General features: G+C 41.7%; 1 protein-coding gene across 4 annotated transcripts in view; it reads right to left on the reverse strand.

The window, feature by feature from the left end:
- APBA1 (amyloid beta precursor protein binding family A member 1) overlaps positions 1-21,467 on the reverse strand; it is a 197,332-nt gene that overhangs the window by 59,112 nt on the left and 116,753 nt on the right. For all 4 annotated transcript variants that reach the window (XM_081280159.1, XM_081280158.1, XM_081280156.1 and 1 more), the window contains exon 2: positions 8,993-10,261. In XM_081280159.1, the coding sequence (XP_081136285.1) occupies positions 8,993-10,192 (1,200 nt within the window). In that variant the 5' untranslated portion in view covers positions 10,193-10,261. The remainder of the gene's footprint in view (positions 1-8,992; positions 10,262-21,467) is intronic.

A 21,467-nucleotide genomic window follows, 5' to 3' on the forward strand; every position in this document is an offset into this window, starting at 1 on the left:
GGGTCATCAGAATGCATGACCAGGACAGGCAGCATGGTAAGGACCTGAGTGCCAGGGACAGCAGAGGGGAAGCCTAGCCCAGAGAAAGTAAGGACACTTAGGAGCATTAAGGACACTCCTATTCAGTTTGCCACTGACCAACCCCGAATGGTAAGTGAGCTTTGACTCCTTAGGTAACTCACACACCAAACTTGTGATTCTTATTTCACATTACCACAGAGGACTCAACAACTGCAAAGCCATTTTCTCTCATAATTATCTGGAGAAGGAAATCCAATAACTCATTTTACTGTGGAGGAAGCTGAAACCCCAAAGGAAGGCAGGTAACCACCTCAAGGCAATTAATTGTAGCAGGCCAACTATAAAGCAAAGATTTACATGTGAGGATAATGGGCATCACATTTGTGCTATGTGTTCTGATAGAAGTGTCAGAATGGGATGGAACACTGGCTTTTCACTGAGTAAACTGACAATGAATTACAGAGGCTATAGGTTAATGCATGTGAAAAAAGTGGGAAATAGGATACCAAAGAATAAAGTGTTAAACTGCTAGCTCACAGATTAAGTTGACAGTTTCTTATTTTGACTGGGTCTCAGAAACATATATGCCAACACTCAACCTCCAGAGATTCAGATAGGAAGTTGGAATCCTGGAATCTACATGCTTAAGGAAGGAGGCCTTGACTTCATGGAATGGAATGGGACAGAGAGGAGTCAGTGTGGGATGGAGACCTGTCTGGATAGCAGAAACAGCCCTGGCATGTTTCACTTTAAAGATGGTCATGTTTATAGACAAATCGCATTTCATAATTACCTGAGGTCATATGAAGTCTATTCTCAGCTATTCCTTCTGGGGAAACTGAGGCCACAATGCTTAGCCTGGCCCCAAAGCTCCTTCAACCTATCCCCAAGCCTTATTTATTTTTTGGTGTCCCACTGACAGTGTTTGACCCACTGAAGAGGTCAGCTAGGCACACCAGGTGGGAGTTGAAGGTCTGTTGTCTCAATGTGGGAAATAGCATGAGAAAACCAGCCTGCTGGACTTTGGAAAGTGAGGAGGTCTTTGTCTAATACAAACGGTCCTCTTTTATGGCTGCTCTCAAGAAAGTAGTCAGCAAAAACTGTTTTTTTAAAAAAATAGATTGAGAAATTCATTTTGCATTAAGAACATGTTGCCAATTATACTGATAATGGGGATATTTTTCATTTTAATGACCATCTACATAGAAAAATCACATTTCATAATTCTGCAGGACTACTTGGACCCCAGGATTTAACTGGTTACATAAGAAACTGCATGGTCTATGGTACAGCGGTTCCTCTCTGTGTACCTGCTCTTCCTCCCTGATGCAGTTCCAGTCCACTTATCATAGGAAATATCTAGAGTGCCCAGTTGAGAAAGAGCATACAATTTTTCTAAAGACTCATGGACAATTTCTTGAGGCTCCACTTATTAAGTGAGCATATCAGACACCTAAACTGTGGCTCTGTGTGCTGCAAATCTAACTGGAAAGTGATAAAATTCTCTCTGGCTAAACTGTCCATTTCCTTTCCTGTTGCTTGTCTTATTGTTTCTTGGCACAGTTTCACATGTACATGGTCTGGTAGACAATCCATTAAAAAGTTGAGAAAGATTCCTCTTGGGAGTGAGGTCAGGCAAAGAGAAAAAACTGCAGCTTTGATCTTTCCCATCACTTTTTTTTTTTTTTTTTAATTCCACGGAGCACAAAGTCATTGGAGAGCTTGCCTTCTGGTGTGCAGATCAGTGGACAAGTTCTGCTCTGGTGATTCAGACATGGCAATGGTCTGAGGACAGGAGGGAGCTACCTGAGAGGCAGCAGGGCTTGCCTGGTGCTGCATGGACAGATGAAACTCCAAAGGTGAGTTAAGATCATTGGGGGTAATACTTTAAATCTAGGAGGAGAGAGCAAAGGCAAATATCCTCCTATCAGCTTTTGTTCATGATTGCAGTGAATCACTTGCTCTTCAAATGAGATTTCAAGGTCAAGCCTCTTTGTTTTAAAATCAGCCATAAGATCATTACATCTTTAAAACATTTGCCCCGACCTCAGTTCCTCATAGCTCATAGAAAAATGGCTCAATTTTTTTATTGCTATTGACAACTAAGTTTTGCTACATAGAGCATTATGCCCCATTGGCAGGGATGTGACACTTTACTGTGGGTTCTAAGTTGTAGAATAGACTGTTAAATCTACTCTGGTAAAAGGCAGCTCTCAAAAACATTTCTTTTAAAGTAAAGACCATTAACCTACATAATTATTGAAGTCTGCAGAGAATCAGTGCATCTACACTTGACCTCAGCACACTTTACTCCCAGCAGTTAGTACGCCTGCTGCTATTCTTCCCATGAAGGTTCTGTGGTTTCCAAACGCCAAGCACACGAGCAAGCCGTGGCCTCAGAACACTTCAGGTTCTTTATCGTCAAGGTGCAAATCCACTTACCAATTCCAGTTTTTCACCTTAAGTGGCACAGCTCTGCCTTGACCTATTTTTAAAATTTCTTTTCTCTTTCTTCTGCATGTAATGTAATTCAAATGAGAGTGTGCATGTTTAACAGATAACACTGCATGAAATTAAAATGAAAAACTCAGCACACTTATCTTACCATAACACAGTTAATAAACCAGTCCTTTCCTACAAACTGTGCACACAACATGCAGAACTATTTGGTTTCTCTACTTCAAGAAAATAGTAAAATGAGATTATCTCTTTGTAAGGTGAGTGATCTCTGTTTAATGATTACAACTCTTTTAGCTTTGTAATTTAAGGCAAAGAAATACACAAATACAGTTCTGTAAGTCAAATAATGCTATACAGCTTATGGTAAAAATCAAAGCACTTTACCACTCCCCACTCCCAATTGCTTCTAGCACTTTCTTCTGATGTTTACTTCCATGTTCATAAGTGGCAAGTTTATAGTGTCTTGTCTTCATTTTTCAATTTTAGACATTATTTTTTGGCTTCTACTATAAATGATTACAATCTGCCTATTTTATGCTACACATTTCCTCATCTTCTCATTATAATTTTTGGTTAATCAATATTCAGTATCTGCATTCTGAAGATTACATCTGTGATTTCCCCAACTAAGCCACATGCAGACTATTCTGCATTTCTTCTGTAATAATTGTTTTTAGTGAGGTACATAATTATTTTTCAACTTGCTTAGTCTTCTATGTTCTGATCAATAATTTATACAAAACTCTTCTAAAACCATTTGTAAGTCAATCCACACATACCAGGAAATATCTCTGTTCCATTCTCTTTAGAGACCTCTAGAAAGGTTGCTACCATGGCCTTCTACACAGACCTCACCCTGGAGTCTCCTTTCCCATCACCTGGAGGTTCCCTTGGTGTTGCTCCTTGTTTCTTGGATCTCCTAGCTCTTTTCTTGGCTAATACTCTCATTTGGGGAGAGCAATCCTTTACCAGTTTTCTGAGAAAGGCTACAGAATTTAGGAATTCTGGGACCCCGAGTGTCTGAAAACCTCTTTATTCTACTTTCATGCTGATTAGAAATTAGACCATGGAAGATCTCTTGTGGTTTGGAAGAAGGCCATGGCCATCCTGATTCCTGATCATGTGATTCATTTTTACTTCTCTGAAAGCCTACAGGGTCTTCCCTCTCGTCCTTTGGTTCTAAAATTTCCGTCTTCCCTATTTCATTGTTCTAGTCAGGTATACAAGTTGACATGTCCTTTGGATCTAGGAAATAGTTTTTCTTAATGTCCCCTTTGTTTAATCTGTTTCTACTACTTTCCATCTTTTGCCTTAACTGTTCCATGGCCTTGAAGATTTCAATTTCGTCTTCTAACCTAATGGAAGTCCTCTTTTTTATGTTGAATGATTGCTGCCATAGTTTTTAGTTTAAGACTTCCCTTTTTCGAAAGAATTTCTTAAAGATGGTACTCTCCTCTAATTTAATGGCTCCCTTGGCTTGTTCTATCTTTGAAGATATTAATTATAAAAGATTTATTATAGTCCTTGCATGCTCTGAGAACTGCCTTTATTTCTCCAAGTGCCTTTTTCCACATGTCTTTCATGTTAAGAGATATTCTTTAAATGTCTGATGATCTTTGGCTGTCCATTCATCTTTGAGAGCGAGTCCCCAAAAACCCTACTGGAAGATCCATTCGTGGCAGGAGACTTCACTGTAGGGAGACCAGGTGGGGATCCAGATGGCCAAGAAATCACAGACATCAGCATCCTTCTCTGCAGGGACCTTCTCTTGTACCTATTTCCCTGGAGAGGAATACTCTCATCTGCTGGGGGATGGGGGCTCCAGATGGGTGGTTCTAAGCCTGACAACTTAGAATTCTATGACATTATTTTTTTATTCATTCATTCATTCTAATCAGTTACACATGACAGCAGAATGCTCTTTCATTCCTTGTACACAGAATTCTATGACATTCTTGCAGTCCCACTGCAAGGCTCTGTGTTCCCCAAGGCACCTCATTCCCACTTTCAGCTGTGGCTGGCAGCCCCAGTGTCATGCTCCTCTTGTTTACCCTTTCCTTATAGAAGTCACAGATCTCCTGTGGGGAGGAAGAGACCCCTGGCTGGAGAAGGCATGGGGAAGTCTAATGCCTCCCCTGACTGCCTTTCAAAAAAAAATAATCCTCTTATTTTTTTCAGCTACATCCCCATAGTCATGCCACCTGAGGTATCTGGTATCTCATAGATTCCTAAGCCTTTCCAGGGAGTCTACAGTACAAATACTCACAATTATTTGGTAGAACAGAGGAAACAGAAACCTCATCGTGTATTATTCAGGACTGACCAGCTACACCATGGTAACAAACCACCTCCCAAATCCCCATGGCTTGAAACAACAAAGGTTGCCTCCTCTCTTGGTACATGTCTCACACAGCTGAGGCCCTTCATTGTGGGTGTGCAGGATACCCAGAGGACCTGTACTGTGGCAGAGAGGTGCCGCCATCTTGTGACACCACCATCTCAACAAGAGGCTCTAGGTTTGTAGCACCTAGAGAAGAAAACATGGTTTTTGCTCTTCCTGTCTGTAAGCAACACATGTCAGTGCTCGTATTTCACTCACTGGTTTTGCAGTCAAATTTTAGGAAGCAGGTTGTTTTTCAAAGCATAGATTATTTTTCTTCATATTTTTATAAAACAAGTATTTCCATTCAGTGACAAACATCTACAAGTTCAATAACTTATAGATGAGCAATCCTATCTTCTCATTCTGTATGACTCACCAGCAAACAAATGCCAGTCAGCTCCATGTGTAAAGGGCTGAAGTTCAGAAGGAAAGAAAAGTAGTGTTAAAAGCAGACTTGACTTTTAGCTATTATCTCTGGTAAGTGGTAATAAAGCTATTCTTAATTACCTTCTGTTTGCTCCATTATAGTTTCTGATCTTGCCGTTCTAAGAATGCACAGCTTTTGCAACAAGAATTCTACAGTCACTTCTCCAGGTCTGCTGACCATAACCACTGTGGGTCAGCCCTTTTTGTTAAAATTTTATCTTTGCTACTAATAACTGATTTAAAACTCAAGTTCACAGACCTTATGTGGGATAACTTCCCAGACGATAATTTCCCTCCCTGTTATGGTTTGGATGTGAGTTGTACCCCAAAAGCTCATGTGTGAGACAATGCAAGGCGGTTCAGAGGAAAAATGATTGGGTTGAGAGAGTCTTGACCCAATCAGTGATTTAATCCCCTGATAGGGATTAACTGAGTGGTAACTGAAGTGATAGGATATGGCTGGAGGAGGTAGGAATTGGGGCATGGCTTTGGGTACATATCTGTATCTGGCAAGTGGAGTCTCTCTCTGTCTGCCTCCTGGTCACCATGATGTGAGCTGCTTTTCTCCACCACTTTCTCCCACTATGATGTTCAGCCTTATCTTGAGCCCTGAGGAATGGAGTTGGCCTTCTATGGACTAAGACCTCTGAAACTGTGAGCCCTCAAATAAACTTTTACTCCTCTATAATTGGGCTAGTTGGGTCCTTTAGTCACAGCAGCGAAAAAGCTGACTAAAACACTCTCATTTAAATGAGTGGTTCTCAAACTTTCACATAATCAGGAATCTCAGGGAGAATTTATAAAACAAAACAAAAAACCAGATCACTGGGCTCCATCTCAGGTGTTTAGGTTTGGAAAGGAAGGGTAGTAACATGCATTTTTTTTTTTTTGGAGTGGGTACTGGGGATTGAATTCAGGGGCACTTGCACACTGAGCCACATCCCTGACCCTACTTTGTATTTTATTTAGAGACCAGGGTCTCTCTGAGTTTCTTAGCACCTCATTTTTGCTAAGGCTGGTTTTGAATTCATGATCCTCCTGTCTCAGCCTCCTGAGCTGCTGGGATTACAGGCATGTGCCACTGCGCCCAGCAGTAACTTGCATTTTTAACAAGTACCTTCCAGCTAGACATCAGACCACACTGCTTTTCATGATGGCTTTCTATTTTCTACATCAGTGTGCATGGAATGAGCATTCAGTAAATATTTTTCTGATGCTGAGGTGGAATAACACCATCAAAGGGTTAGCAAATGAAGGTCCTTCTTATAAATATGGAATGGCAGATGAAATACAACCTACAAATTCAAATGGCTTTTTTAAGGGGAATATTTTAAAACCCAGGTTTTAGGTTTTGCTTCATATTAAGTATTCATAACCCAGTGAGCCCACTCACCAATTCCTTAGCATCAAGTTGAATTTTTTTCTCTGATAGTATGGGTTCCTAAAGCATCATTCAACATTCTATAATTAATTCTGCTTAGAATGAAACATCATGCAAGACAGTGAAGTTGTCTTCCTAGTTCAAATGAATAAAAACTGTCTCAGATCCTACACAGGCTGTGCTGGAGGCACAGCATGAAGCTTCTGGGGTCACATGGTTAAGGTCATTTCAAGGAGTTGGTGCAACTGAGGAAGCTTATAGGAGAGGCTAGCACCTGGACCAGATGCTTCTGCAGCTTCTTCTCTGATGGTTTTCAAGTTTCTAAAAGGATGTGCAACCCAGCCTCTTGCCAGCTCCTTACTTTTGAAAATCTGCTCAATATCCACCTCATTTGCAAAACGCTTGCTGCAATCCCTCCTAGCTGTAAGAAACCCGGAGACAGCTGGAGGTCAAGGAGAATGCTCCATGTGAGCACACCAGTTTTTAACTGACTCAGAAGCCTACAAAACAGAGAAGAGATGCTAGGCATGTCTCAACCTACCCAATTCTGCCCCCTGGCTGGGGAGGATGTAGTTGCCTTCCCCATGGGTTTCCAACCTTTACTTACAAGGTGCTAGATTTGCAGTGTAATCAGCTGACAGCACACACTGACTTGACCAAAGCAAAAGGTGAATGATACTGCTGTAGCCTGCACAAACCTTTATATATTAGAAAAAGTGAACATAATAATGTTCATAACAAAATAATAATTTTTCACTCTAAAGGATATACCGAGAAACGGCCTGGTACAATCTTAAATGCAGAATTAAATGAAACTGAATTTAACCCCTTGACCCTTCTTTTACTCCAAGCTCCATTTTTAAATGAAACTGCTTAAAAATTACCCAAGAGGATGGAAAAGTGAGAGTTGGAGCAGAAAGAATCTTTATAGCAAGGCAGAGGGGCAAAGGTTAGTCTTCTTGATTTATTTTGAACAGATTGTGACATCCATACTTGCCATATTATCAAACTCCTTAGGTATTTTAAGAATGGAAAATAAAATGTTGATAGAGGCAACAATAGCTTTGTGTAGGTCTTCACAGGGAAGTAAAAATCTGGCTTTAAATAAAAAACATGTCTTCTATGAGGTGGGCAGGATGCCCAGGTACCATCAGAAGTGAAATTAGCACTTATTGAAAACCACAATGAGGCAAAGAGTGGGAAACACACACACCTGCAGAAACCCTGGCCAGAAAGGGCTCAGAAGGGTTTCCAACAAAGAGGCCATAATGCCTGACCCAAATCTTTAAGAGATATCTTTAAGGCACTGGTTCCCCAGTTGGGGTCCTGGAATCAGCAGCATCACCTGGGACCTTTTTAGTGACCATGCTGATATTTAGCTAAAAGCCCTGCCTAGAAAACAGGGAAGATTAAGACCCATCTCCCCTCCGGTCATTGTGTGTTCTGGGAAAAAGTTTACAGCAAAGAAACCCCCTTCCCTAAATGACTTGGATAAGTTTCTCAGATGACTCTTGTTGACAAGGCCAGGCATGAACCCTCCAAACTTCCATTCTTTGCCTAATAATGATTAGCTGAACTGTTGATTAATTAGAATAAAATGCTTGTTAACTTTGGTTAAGCTTCTTTCCTTCCCCCAGGTGCCTCAATTTTGGCCTGCATAAGCACCTCCCCCATATAGGCTGGTAGCATGTTAAAATTATTCTCTGATCTACATTTAGTTAGGCCACCCTTTCATCCCACTTCCTCACACCTTTCTTTCTAGCCTTACTCTTCCCTGCAAAAACAAAACCCTTTGGTCTTATCCTAGAAAGGTTTACAGATCTTAAGGTTGGAGGTTCTCCTGTTGCTATACCCCTCACCACCCGGCCCCCTCACTGCCATCCTTTTCTCTCCTTTGCAATAATCCTTTCCAATAAAATTTCTCTTTATTCTATCCAGGCTTGATTTTCATTTGTTATTAGAAATGCAAATTCTTGGACCCATCCCAGAACTTCTGAATCAGCAAATGGATGGTGGGGGCCATGTGTCCAGGAATCTGATTCTCAACAAATCCTTTAGGTACAGTTTGGAACCTAATGATTTATAGCAATCATGTTGTGGATCTGATAAATGCTTGGAACCCCAATTCCCTCCTGGTGTCGCTTCATTGACCAGAGCTTGCGTGCAAGCTGTTTGAGGGTTACCATGGAAGGGTTCTTAGCACTCGCACAGCCCATTTATCCCATGACCTCGTTTTCCCATTATGTTCAAGGCCACAGAACTTCCATCTCCCCTCCCTTCCTCACGCGTAACTGAGCCAGCCAGAACCCTTGCAGACTTACATCTCCATCCACCGGCCTCTGGTCGTCACAGTCCCTGGTGGGGCTAATGTCCTGGCGCATCACCCAGATGGGCTCTTTGGGCTCGTCAGGGGTGTAAGGCGAACGGATGGTCCTGGTTTTCACCTCCTCGATGGCCTCCTTGATGTCCTTGATGGCCAGAGAGATGGCATCCCTCTTCTCCTTGCTGTACCGCTGCCCTGCCTCGCCACCGGCGGTGCTCGCTGCCCTCTGCTGCCCAGCGGGTGTCTGCAGACCAGGGCTGTCGGGACGGCCCCCACCGGGAGTAGGGGCGCGCTCCAGGTCCTGCTCGGCCTCGGGCATGTCCTCCGACGCCTTGTCGAGGCTCTGCGAGCTCATGCTCTGCTTGACTTCGGCCACAATCTGATCGATGTCCTCCTCCTGCTCGTAACTGTCCATGCGCGGGTAGGGCGCAAACTCGGCCTCCTTCTCAGGGCTGTCGGACTCACCGTCGGAGCGCTCATCGTAATGATGCAGCCGCGCGCCCAGGGCCTCCTGGCGGTATGCAGCCGCTTCGTCGCGCTCCTGCTCGTAGAGCCTCAACCCGTCGCGCGCGTCCAGCTCGGGCGCGTCCCCGATCTCCTCGTACACGTGCTCCTGCAGGCCGCCGTAGTCGGCGTAGGGCTCCGCGTAGGGCTCGTCCTCGCCGCGGTGGAAGAGCCGGTGCGTGTAGACGTAGCCGGAGTAGGCCGCGTTCATGGCCTCCTCGTGCTCCAGCGAGTGAAAGTGCAGGTGGTTGGGCAGCGCACGGCGGTGCGTGGCCTCGGCGTGCTCGGCCTCCGCCTGCTCCGTGTACTCCTCGGCCTCGGGCCGGTACTGCACCGCGTAAGCACTTTCGTCCTCGGGGTCCTGCGCGCGCTCCGCATCGTAGCCGTCGCGGGCCGCGGCGATCACGTCGCCCTCGGCAGTGTCGGTGTGATTGTGGAAGCCACTCTCAGTGCTGGCGGAGCGCGCCAGGCACTCACCGCGCTCCTCCTCCTCCTGCTGCCCAAGCTGCGCGCGGAGGTCCTCGACCACACGCCCGCGCGGGTGACGGCCGGCATAGTGCTGCTGCTGCTGCGGCGGCTGCTGCTCCTCCTCCACTTCGGGGTGCTCCAGGTCGGCCTCCACTGACTCGTTGACCTCCCCACCTGCCGCCTCGTCGGTCACCTCCACCTCCGCGGAGCCCTCCAAGTGGTTCATGGTGGGCGTCGTGGATGGCTGGGAGAGAGGCTGGGCCTGCTCACTGTGCTCTCATTTTGCTCCAAGGGGCTGGAAAGACAAGAAGGGGAGAGGCTGTCACGTGGTTCAAATTGTAGTTTTGAACTAACCACAGAGATAACCATAAAAACAGCTGCTATTGATCCCTTCTGAATGTGGGTCAATTAAAAAATGATTGCAAATTTAAGTTCAGTCTGACACTACATAGCTCATTTTCTTCATAGCACACACCATAATTTGTAATTACATATCTACTTTTTAAATTGCTTATTGGCGTTCTGCCTTCTCCACCCTCAGACCGGGAGCCTCATGAGCATTTTGTTCTTGTGCATAGTATTCAGGTTCCATTTCTGATGTATATGAATAAAGAGTACTACTAAATTGAATGGGCCAATTGACACATTTTTCATCTGCTGAAAGATAAATCTCTCTAAATTAAGCTAGGATCCTCAGTACTTTAGAAGCAATTCTTTAAATTTCAAGTAAAACCAATCTTGAAATCTTTTTGAAGCCTTTGCTGTCAATACTATTTTGAGGGACCTTATCAACCATCAATGGGGATACATCCTGGCTGTCATTACTAACTATGTTATCTCAGGCAATTTGCTTAGTTTTCTGGACCTCAAGATGAGACGGACTCATTTCCTGAATGCAAGATATTAACCGCTATTGTATAGGGGGAAAAGAACTCCATGGTACAATAAGTTTGGGAAGTTACAGTTGGCTTGTCATTGTGAATATTCAGGAAAAAGATAAGAAATGTTTCCCTAACTTTTAAATCAGGAAATACTTTTTTTCCCCCCTAGAGCTGGAGTTGTATCAAATTCATTTACAGAAATATTAACTAGCTTGTTTTTAATACTTCCCCCATATGCCCTGAATCTAAAATTCTAGGATTCTATGAATTGATAATAGCTGGAACTGGATTACATGGCTGATTTTTAGAAAGTATGGGACATTTTCTTTTTTACTTCTAGAGAAACTTGAAACTATAGACATAGATTTGGGTTCAACCTCTATTATTTTTAATCAAAAAATAGTTTAACAGCATAATTTGTGCAATGGAAACAGACACAGGAATATAAAGAATAAAAACAGAAACAAAAAGCAAAAACAAAACTAACCAACCAACCAGGGAACCAACTGACAAAAAACTCAGGATCCTTGGGATTTTAAGACATTTGGGATAAATGGTTGAATAATATATGTGAATTTTTCTCAATCTTCTTTTGGAGGGTCCATCTTATACATGGCACATGGACAGGAAGTAAACTCCCTAAGTGCAATAGCATATAGCTATATAGGTAGTATATACAGCTCACATTCTATATAGGTAGTATAGTGCAGTGTTGAGTTCTGTATTAATATGAGTGACCAATTAAGGGACAGAAAACTAAGACCTGGAGGAGAGGAAGTCAGGGAAAGCTTCGGAGAAACATAATATTCTGATTCAGAAGGCGGGTGGAGGATGGTATTAGACACAAATAGGAAGTACATTTTCATATATTCTATAAAGGTATGTAAAAGAAGAATGGATATGAATGGAAGAATCTAATCATAATGGAAGAACCTAATCATGTCAATATAGCTATAAACAAAAACTGGAGGATGTGGAGTTAGAAAAAGGGACTGATCGTATGCTAACATGGCTGACAAGGTACAGCAAATAGATATATTGACATGAATTATACTCCACCCAATTCCCCACCATAACCATAACAGTATCCCTTTAGACATTCATGACAAGCCAAGTGGAAAAGCAGACCATTTTGAAACTACCAAGTCCACCTTGAAGCAGAAATATATCCCCCCATCCCATTCTTCGATGGAACCATCTCTAACTGATGCTCATTAGAAGAAAATAATCATGGTTTACCAAAGATGAACAATCCTTATTGCTTCTCTACTCAAAAAAGAATTCCACTTCAAGTTACTCCCAGCCTGTTTTGAAAAATTGTGGCTTTCTCTCATTAATCCCTGAGAACAGTGACTGTACCTTAAGTGTAAGAAGTTTCCCCAAAGCAGCTATGCATTATCATTCAAACCTTGATAGATAATTCCCTGAACAAAAGTCAAGAGCTGGTACTGAAAGAACCTGCTTAAATGGTCTCTACACAATTCTGGAAAATGCAAAACACTGGATTCACTGCAACACACAGATAAGAACAGTGTTAACTCAGTTTCCTTTATAAAGATTCTAGAAAAGACAGCGGATACAAACTACTTTAAAAGTACACTTACACCTTAGTGTACAAATCTTGAGTTTAATGAACACATGGCAAGTGTTCACAGAAAAGGATAATGAACATACTACCAGCTTCTCTGGGTCCTGTTACCCCAAGGCTTCTCAACTATGCATGGTCAATAATGGAAATACAGGAACCAACCATTCGAAGCAGGTGAATGACTAAGAGTTCATGAGCACATGCAGAAGTGACCAAACTACTTTCTTCAGTGAAAATGGCTTTTTCTTCTATTGATGTATGTTTTTAAAAGAAATTTAAGTGTATTCTGGGTTTAAATCATATATGATCAGCAATCGGTGCCTTCTCATAAATCACACATCGATTCAAAGGAAATGGAATTTCCATGCAGGTGCAACAATAGATCATAATAAAGAAAGCCTTTGGAGGGAAAATATTGTTAGAATAATGCAGCTTTGGTACAATGGAACTCTTTGTTCGCTAAGAATATTCTCTTCATTTCCCTATCTCCAGACCTCAAAGGAATATTTGTGTATATAATGTCTGTATTTCATTCGCCATCATGATTTCAAGAGTACAGTGTGCATATTCATTACAAAATATTAATGAGTATCAGACACTTGGATTGAGGGATTTCCCTATGACAAAGCAACTGGCAATGTCTAGGGAAGGAGCTGGAAATCATGGTTACTTCCATTACTAACATAAGAGAGGGCTTTTCTCTGTACTGTTGCAACTTTGGCAGTGGTATTTGTTAAAAACCAAACCAAACCCAGACTTCTTAAAGAATCCCAGGTTATTGTGGGAATGCATATTGGTACAACAATTTTGAAAAACAGTTTGTCAGAATGAATTAAAGTCTTTCAGAAGTAATATACCTTGTGCCCCAGTAATTCTATTTATAGTCTAAAAGAAAATTCCAAGACAAATGCTTCTCTTAGTATTTACTTCAGAAGCAAAAATTATATTACCTAACTATTAAGCACTAACATTTATTAAGTACTTTAAATATGATGCCAAGCATTTGAGCATCATCCATTGATCATGAAGAACACCTATCTCCCAAACCTGGCCCCCCATTCTGTAGTTCCTGTATGAGTCAAGGGCACCACCAGCCACCCATGGGATCCTTGCTTTCACTCAATTGATGGGCGAAGGCCTTAGTAACTTCACTGCCTTAGTAACTCTCAAGTCTGTCTTCATTGCTGCTCCCTTTCCTTGGTCTGTCTTGTCTACACAGTGTTTTAGTCACTGATTTCTCAGCCCCCTCCAGCTCATCCCCTTCCCTTCCAGCCTGATGATCTTTCCAGAACACAATATCTGAATGCATAACCATACTCTGCAAACCCTTCAGTGATTCCCTTCCAGTGCACAGTACAAGTACTTAGCTAACTGTGTACCAGGTACTAACTGGTGAACCAGGCATTTCCCACTGACCAATTCATTGCTCACATTAACCTGATGAAGAGAGGATGTCATCTTGGCTCTTTTGAAAATGATGAAGCAGAGGAACAGGGAGTTAAGTTATTGCCTGAGTCACATACCTGACAAGGAATGGCACTGGCGTTTGAGACCTGTTCTCTGACTGTGGGGTCTGGGTTCTTAAGTCTTACTCCTGGCAAACCAAGGCCTCAGGCTGCTTCCCTCTTCCATCCTTATCTTCCACCCTGCACTATGTCCGACAGCCCAAAGTCCCAGTGCTGGCACTAACAGCCTTGCCTATTCTCAGGAAATTTCCCATCTGTAACACTTCTTAGTGAACCTTTCTTATCTTCCTGGAGACAGTGCGTATTTGATGAGTGTCTGTTAGGTGCCATCTCCAGGCCATGTCATGGGCACTAGGGCAAAGCAGTGGCCAAGCCTTGAGAGGCTCCCCTGCTCTCTGGAAGCCCCCTTCTTATGCATGGGAGAGGGTGGAAGGAAAGGAAAGGGGAACAGACTAATTGTGTGAAGAAGTAAACAAGATAATTTCCCAGTGAAATATTTTATGAAGGAAATACAACATTGTCATAGGAAGTGACTGAGGAGAGGGTAATATGGTGACATGGGCCAGAAAAAGTGATACTTAGCAGAGGCCTGAATGGTCAAGAAAGAGGGTGTCTTGAAAAGATCTGAGGGCACAGGCTTTGGGGTAAGAAAGGACTTGCTGTGTTCAAGGACAAAAAATGATATCTGTGGGCAGATATGGAGTGAGTAAGGGACAGTGTGGCAGGAAATGAAGATAGAGAGATGGGAAAGGGCTGAGTCAGGCAGAATCTGGCACATCATGGTTCAGGGTGTGATTTGATCTCAAGGGTAGGTGTACACTACTGGGGATTTTAAGCAAGGGGGTGATAAGGCCTGTCCCCACTAATCTACCTGTCTGTTTTCTATGTATGACTGTCTCCCCCTCTGCCTTTCCCCACCCTATTCTGGGCAATAATTGTTTTTAAAGATGATGTCCTTGGGAAAAGAGGTCTTGCCATGCATTTTTGATTCTCTAATGCCAAACATGGAAGATATGTGAGGATATACAGCTGGTGCTCAATGAATTTTTATTACTTTAAAAGCAAAAAAAAAAAAAATCTTCATTCACTTGCCCTCCCAATCAATAACTAGGGAATGATCTGCCATTGGAGAAGAACTTACTTCTTTACATCTTGAATCTTTGCTGCCCTCATCCACCTATGAACCCTCCTTAACCTTCCTCTGATGTTTAAGGACCCAAAGAATGCTAGAGATTCAACATTCTCCTACTTTTGAGTGTGCAGATCCAACTGGCCTTTATTGGACATATACCAGACAGTGTGCAGGGCAAAGGGGATTCAGAAGGTTTTCTTGTGTTACTGCAGATGAACACACAAAAGTTCCTAAACCATGGTCCCAGACATTAACTATATAATATATAATTATATAGTGTAATTATTACATAATTATAATACTTCGTGATGGTGCAAAATAAAAATAGGTTCAAGACACAAAAGGAGCCTAGAGTTAAAACAAGGACAACTGCATCCCCTTGTGAGTGAAATTCAGTGTGCTATTCTCAAGGGTCTGGATTCCATGAACTCATTAGCAGCCTAGGGGAGAAATGCCATTGTCCAGTCATTTCCTTTCCTTCCCTCTTCCCTCCCTCCCTCCCTTCCTCCCTTCTTCTCTTTCCTTCCTTCCTTCCTTCCTTCCTTCCTTCCTTCCTTCCTTCTTCCTTCCTCCCTCCCTCCCTCCTTCCCTTCCTCCCTTCTTCTCTCTCCTTCCTTCCTTCCTTCCTTCCTTCCTTCCTTCCTTCCTTCCTTCCTTCCTTCTTCCTCCCTCCTTCCCTTCCTCCCTTCTTCTCTCTCCTTCCTTCCTTCCTTCCTTCCTTCCTTCCTTCCTTCCTTCCTTCCTTCTTCCTCCCTCCCTCCCTCTCTCCTTCCTTCTTTCCTTTTCTCTTCTTCATTCCTTCCTTCTTTTTAGTTACACAAGAGTGTGGAATCCATTTCAATCTTGTTCTTGATAATCTGGAAGATGAAGCAAAGGGAGGAGGAACAGGTAGCTGCCTAAAGAAAATTTCTCCTTATCTACAAAAAGGCTCATGACCTGGAAGACACAGGAGAGAGCACCCCTCCTCAAGGGAATCTATAGGATATGAAGAGTGGGGCTACAAAAGGCAGGACCTCCAGACTACCAGTAGGAAAGCACAGGTGGTTTTTGGGCTCCTAATTCTGGAATGTTCCATAGCCTGGCTGGGAAAGGAGAACAAAGGAAGAGAAATTCACTGCAGTGCACTATTTAGAATTGAAAGACCATCTCTGGATTCGGCAATAGAATTCTGACATCTCATGAGGTTAGCTGAGGCTCATGTTGATTTGAGACTATAGAAGGAGCAGCTGTAAATTGCTTTCGTTGATCTTTCCTTTAGTTGTTGGTAAGAATTTCCAACAAACTGGCCTTTTAACACATTCAGAAGTAGTTTTAGAAGAAGGGTCTGATTGACATTCAAATGAAGTGTAGGAAAAAAAAAGGAATTGCAGCAAGTTGTTAACACAGAGGGAACTTGTGTGTTTGTGGATTTGTGGGGAGGAACGGTCAGGGGTTGGTGTTAGTAATGTAGTTGTAGAGAAAACACATGAAGGTGTGGAGGAGGGAGGAGAAGAGGGAAAAGAGGAAAAAAGCTGGACTAGCTATCTTCTTCCCTAAAAAAATAGAATAAATGATTCTATTTATATAAAAGCTTTTATATTTGTGCATATTTATCTTTGCACCATATCCTCTAGATGGCAGATGGCCTGCTGGACTCATCTTTCATCTACACCTGTAGCTGGACTTGCCTTCTAGCACCTGTTCAACACAGGTGGGTGGATGCTTGTCCTTCTGACCAAGGCTTGGCAAACTCTGTGCTTTTATGGTCACATCTATGGACTTAATGTGTTTTTGCTTGTCTTTCTCCATTTCAGTTGGAAGTAAAGTCCCATTTCTTGATACTGCAGCCTTTCCTAATATACCTGCATATGCACTATTTCAGTAACATAGTGTCTGCCACCAAGCCTTGGGGGGAGGTGGCATTTGACCCTGAGACTATGGTGATATATTAATATCCATAGCAACAAATAGTTGTGGTTGCTAAGGAGGATTATGCCCTCAATGCAATACACACACACACACACACACACACGCGCGCGCGCGCGCGCGCCTTCTGAATAGGTTGAGAAATAGTTCTTTTTTTTTTTTTTTGAGAAATAGTTCTTATTTTAAAAAAATGGATGGGACTATTAAGAATACCCATGTATTTTTGTCTATTTCCTCCACCATATAAAAATGTTTTCCTTTCATGAGTTAGATCAGTTGTGAAATATCCACTAGAGAATCCAAAGGACATCAAGAACCCTGCTTGAGTCATCGGCTCTTTTAAACATAATGCATCCATATGCAAGAGTAACATAAAATACAGAAATACAAAAGACTAGAGTTCATTAAAGCTTAACTTCCTTTGACTCATCTGGGAATTAAATTTAGTGATAATGGTAGTCAAAACATGGATACAAAACACATTTCTTCTTCCTAAATTTGTTTTCCAGTTTAGATAGATTCATGTGGTCAGAAAAACCCTGATGAAACAAAACATCTGCCTCAGCAGAAAAACAAAATTATTTCCCCTGATATCCTTGAGGCTTAAATTGTGAAGCATGACCCGGAAGATAGGGTTGATAATGATTTCAGAGTGAGGAGAATACCTGAAACCAAGGAGGGCTGCTGAATGGCTATTCGTCAAGTAAGGTAGGGTCTCTGTGTCCTTGACCTTGTCTAACTTAGATGAAGACATATGGCTGCACATCTTCAGAGCCACTCTGTACCCCCTGCCTCCTCTGTGTCCCACAGGGCTGGCCTCTCTGTCTGGACTGCATCAGAGGTATCTGGGCCTCAGGGTTTCAGTTCAGCCCATGGGGAGGTCTAGCAAGATATCAGCTGGAGGGAGGAGCCTGGGGTTGGTGTATTTTTCCTTCCAGTTCTCTCTGTATAGGGTAACCTCTGATGGGTAGCATCTCTACTCTGGAGGGCATAGCCTCAACATGATGACTCCTTCCCCTTCCATTCAGGCTTATAGGACACAGGGGTGGTAGAGTCCCACATAGACCAGACCTTCGTAAATAGTTCCCCTATTATACTCTTTGCCTCTCTGCATATTACCCAATTTGAGTGCCCCATCTACCTCTTACTGGAACCTAACTGATACCTAAGGTATGATGTTCATGTTGGTAGAGAATAATAAATAAATAAAACAATAATTAGTTCATTTTAAAACAAATGTAAAATACTACTTAGTACAGCTAGAGTTAAAATATTGCAATAGAATACTGAGAAGGATTTGCTGGTAACATCAAATGTCATAAATTTACTTTGAAAGCTATTTCAAAAAAGAGTGGCCAAGATTTTTGAGCAAAGGCAATGCTCTTGAGTAAGTATGGCATCAACCAAGGTGACACCCTCAGGAGAAATCCTGCATTAGGCTTTACTATTTACTATGTCTTTCCAGCTCTACAGCACTACTTCTCCAGAGTCTATATGTCATTCAAGGTATCAACACAGGACATCCAATAGAAGACAAATGGGCATAATTAGTGTGCCTCCCTGGGCCTCAGCCTCTCTGTCCCTCCTGTCCCTAGAGCACTGGCCATCTGACCCTCTTTCACTGCTCTATTCCATCTACTGCAGCCTGTTCCCAGGCTTCATGCAATCCTACCTTCTATCCTTTACTCTAGGGTTGGGATCTGGCCCCTAATCATGTCCAGTGATTTGGCAACTTGTCTTATAGGCAGAGTGGCCAATCTTCCTCATTACTTTCAATTCCTCATTCTTTGGTATCAAGCTTATCAATGCCCTGTCTGGGTGGCCAGGGCAGGATCCTGGTCCTTTTCAACAAGAATGTGGTAGATGCTGTACTTACTCAAGGGCATTGCCTTTGTTCAAAGACCTTGGCCTCACTCAAATATCCTTTTTTGAAATAAATTTCTAAGTTAATTTGTAACATTTGAAGTTACCAGCAAATCCTTTTCTATATCCATTGCAATATTTAGTCCTATTTGATTTTTTTTTTAACCTTGAAGGATATACCATCACTTTATTTACAATTGTTGACTGTGAATGATTATCCCACCATCTACTCCAAGTAAGAGGGTATTTGTGGTTAAAGTGATGGTCTTGGGAGACAAAATGTGATTCTGAATCTTGATTTTATCACTTACTAGCTCTTTGACTTTGGACAACTTGCGGCAAATGTGTCCATTTTATTGTTTCTAAAATGAGGATAATAACAGTACCTATAGCAAACGGTTATTGTAAGGCTTATATAGTTAATATGGTACTTAAGACCAAGGTCTGACACAGTGGGAGTATCATTTAACATTTATTAGTGCATTTTCTGCACCCACCATAATTAGTATTTAAGAGATTAACACATAATCATTAACACATTAAAAAATTAAACAATGTTAGTATAAATGCCTGAGCACATAATTCATTTATTAATATTACCATTTTCTAAGTAAGGCAATGGAGAACAAGCATTCTGAAATAAGTCTGAGTACAAATAATTCCATCAAATAATAATCACAAACGCTGAACTATATATAGGCATACTATACATGCTTTATGTGCTGTATTTCTAGCCCTCACAACTGTCCCAGTGGGAATTGTTATCTCCATTTGCTGATTATGAAGCAGAAGCTCAGACAGCTTAAATAAATTGTCCAAGGTCATTTAGAGCTGAAAGGGGTGAAGATAGATCTTCTGGTTCTCACCGTTCATGTTCTTCCTGTTACATTACACTGAGCTCATAAAGTGATGTGATTGATTTTTTTTAAACAAACATCTAAATTGGTGTAATCCCTTTTAGAATAGTCACCTTGGCAGACTCTAGACATACATGTTCCAAGGGCACTGCCTTTACTCAAAACACTTTGGGCATGTCTATATTGGAATTGATTTCAAAGTTAATTTAAGGGCTTTGAAGCTACCAGCAAGTCATTTTCAATTCCATAGTCATATTTAGTAATATCTGACTTTTTAACCTCAAAGGGTATGATCCAGATTTATCACCCATCTTACTTATAAGATTTGGCCAAGAATGCTTTTTCTTATTTCTCATTTTTATTTTTTATCTTTGTGAATGATTTTTTTAATATCCTCCAAACATCCAATCTGTCCCTAAAGGATGAAGATGGGCAGCATCCAGGATTATTAAAGATTCTAGTTCAAGCTCTGAAGTTAATTCCAAAGGATGAGCTTAAAAGCTGTTTTGGTCAATGGCCACATCTTTAACACAAGCCTTTTTCCTCACAGAGGAAATGGTGGGACAGAGGCCAATTGGATGAATGCACCCGTGTGATTACTGCAAAATCAGGTTCATTGCTTTCATCCTGCCTTGAAGTCTGTGGCCAATGCTAACCAGGCAGGAAAATTAATTCGTCCACTTAGATGAATTTAGCAGTGTCAACCACAAAGTTCTGATCATAACCCAACCTTTGATTAAAGAGAAATTTCTAAATTTATGTAGATTTCCTTATTGTCTAGCTCTTTGTTTAGCACTTTAAAGATCAAATCCTTCATTTATCATCCTAATTCCAATAAGATACATGAAATAAGCTCAAGGCAATCACAGAAAGTCAGAGGGGAAATCTTGCAAATTTTACAGAAAACTCAAGGGATGTTCTCTGGAAATCAAAGCGAATTAAAAGTCTATCTGAATTTTTGTGAAATGCCCCTGGTATAAAATCAAATATATATACACAATCCATAATTTACTGAAGGTTACAGAAACTTGATATTTTTTTTCCTGCTACAATTGCTTTTGTATGCCTTTCTTTCCATCCCCATGGCTTTATTATCTCTGTTGCTGCATCACACTCAGATCAGGGAGGTATCACATTACCATTTACAATCAATCTGGACCATTTTTCTGATATTCCTACCACACAGCCATACACACAGAACCATAGGTTTAAGGATAGTTAAGTTTCTAAAATCAGTTCAGCTATGTTAGTTTTCAGAGGCTCATTAATTCATTCTGCAAAAGGAGAAGACAGGGGAATCTCAGGCTAAGGACGAATTGAACAGTAATTCATTAAAATGCAGTCTTTCCTTTGAGACCACATCATCTCAAATTTACTACTGTTGTTACTTTTACAAATTATTTGGCTCATTAGAAAGTCAGTTAACTTGCTCCTCTCAATTCCCTCAAGTTTCCTGTGCATTTCCTTCCCCATGTGTACACCAGAATGTCAGCCATGTTACTCGTTACAAAGCTTCAAATTAAATTCTTGTTTTAGAGCTTCTTTCTATTCACAGGTCAGAAAAGCAGCATAGGGCATGCTGACCATTAACTTGAAACACTTTTTTTTCAGTTATGCCTCAAATCTGCTTATGCAAGACTACATTCAGTGATTCAAAAACCTGTATCCAGGAAGGTTTGCTCCCTGCCAGCCCAACTTCACAACTCCCAGAGAAAAAAGTCCATTAAGCAACTACGAGGTAGCAACAATGGAGGGGGCTTGAATTTGAATTTGATGAGCCAGAAATCCTGTACTGACTTCAAAGCCTCC

Source organism: Spermophilus citellus, assembly GCF_964194105.1.
Source record: "Spermophilus citellus genome assembly, chromosome: 2".
Lineage (NCBI taxonomy): Eukaryota > Metazoa > Chordata > Mammalia > Rodentia > Sciuridae > Spermophilus > Spermophilus citellus.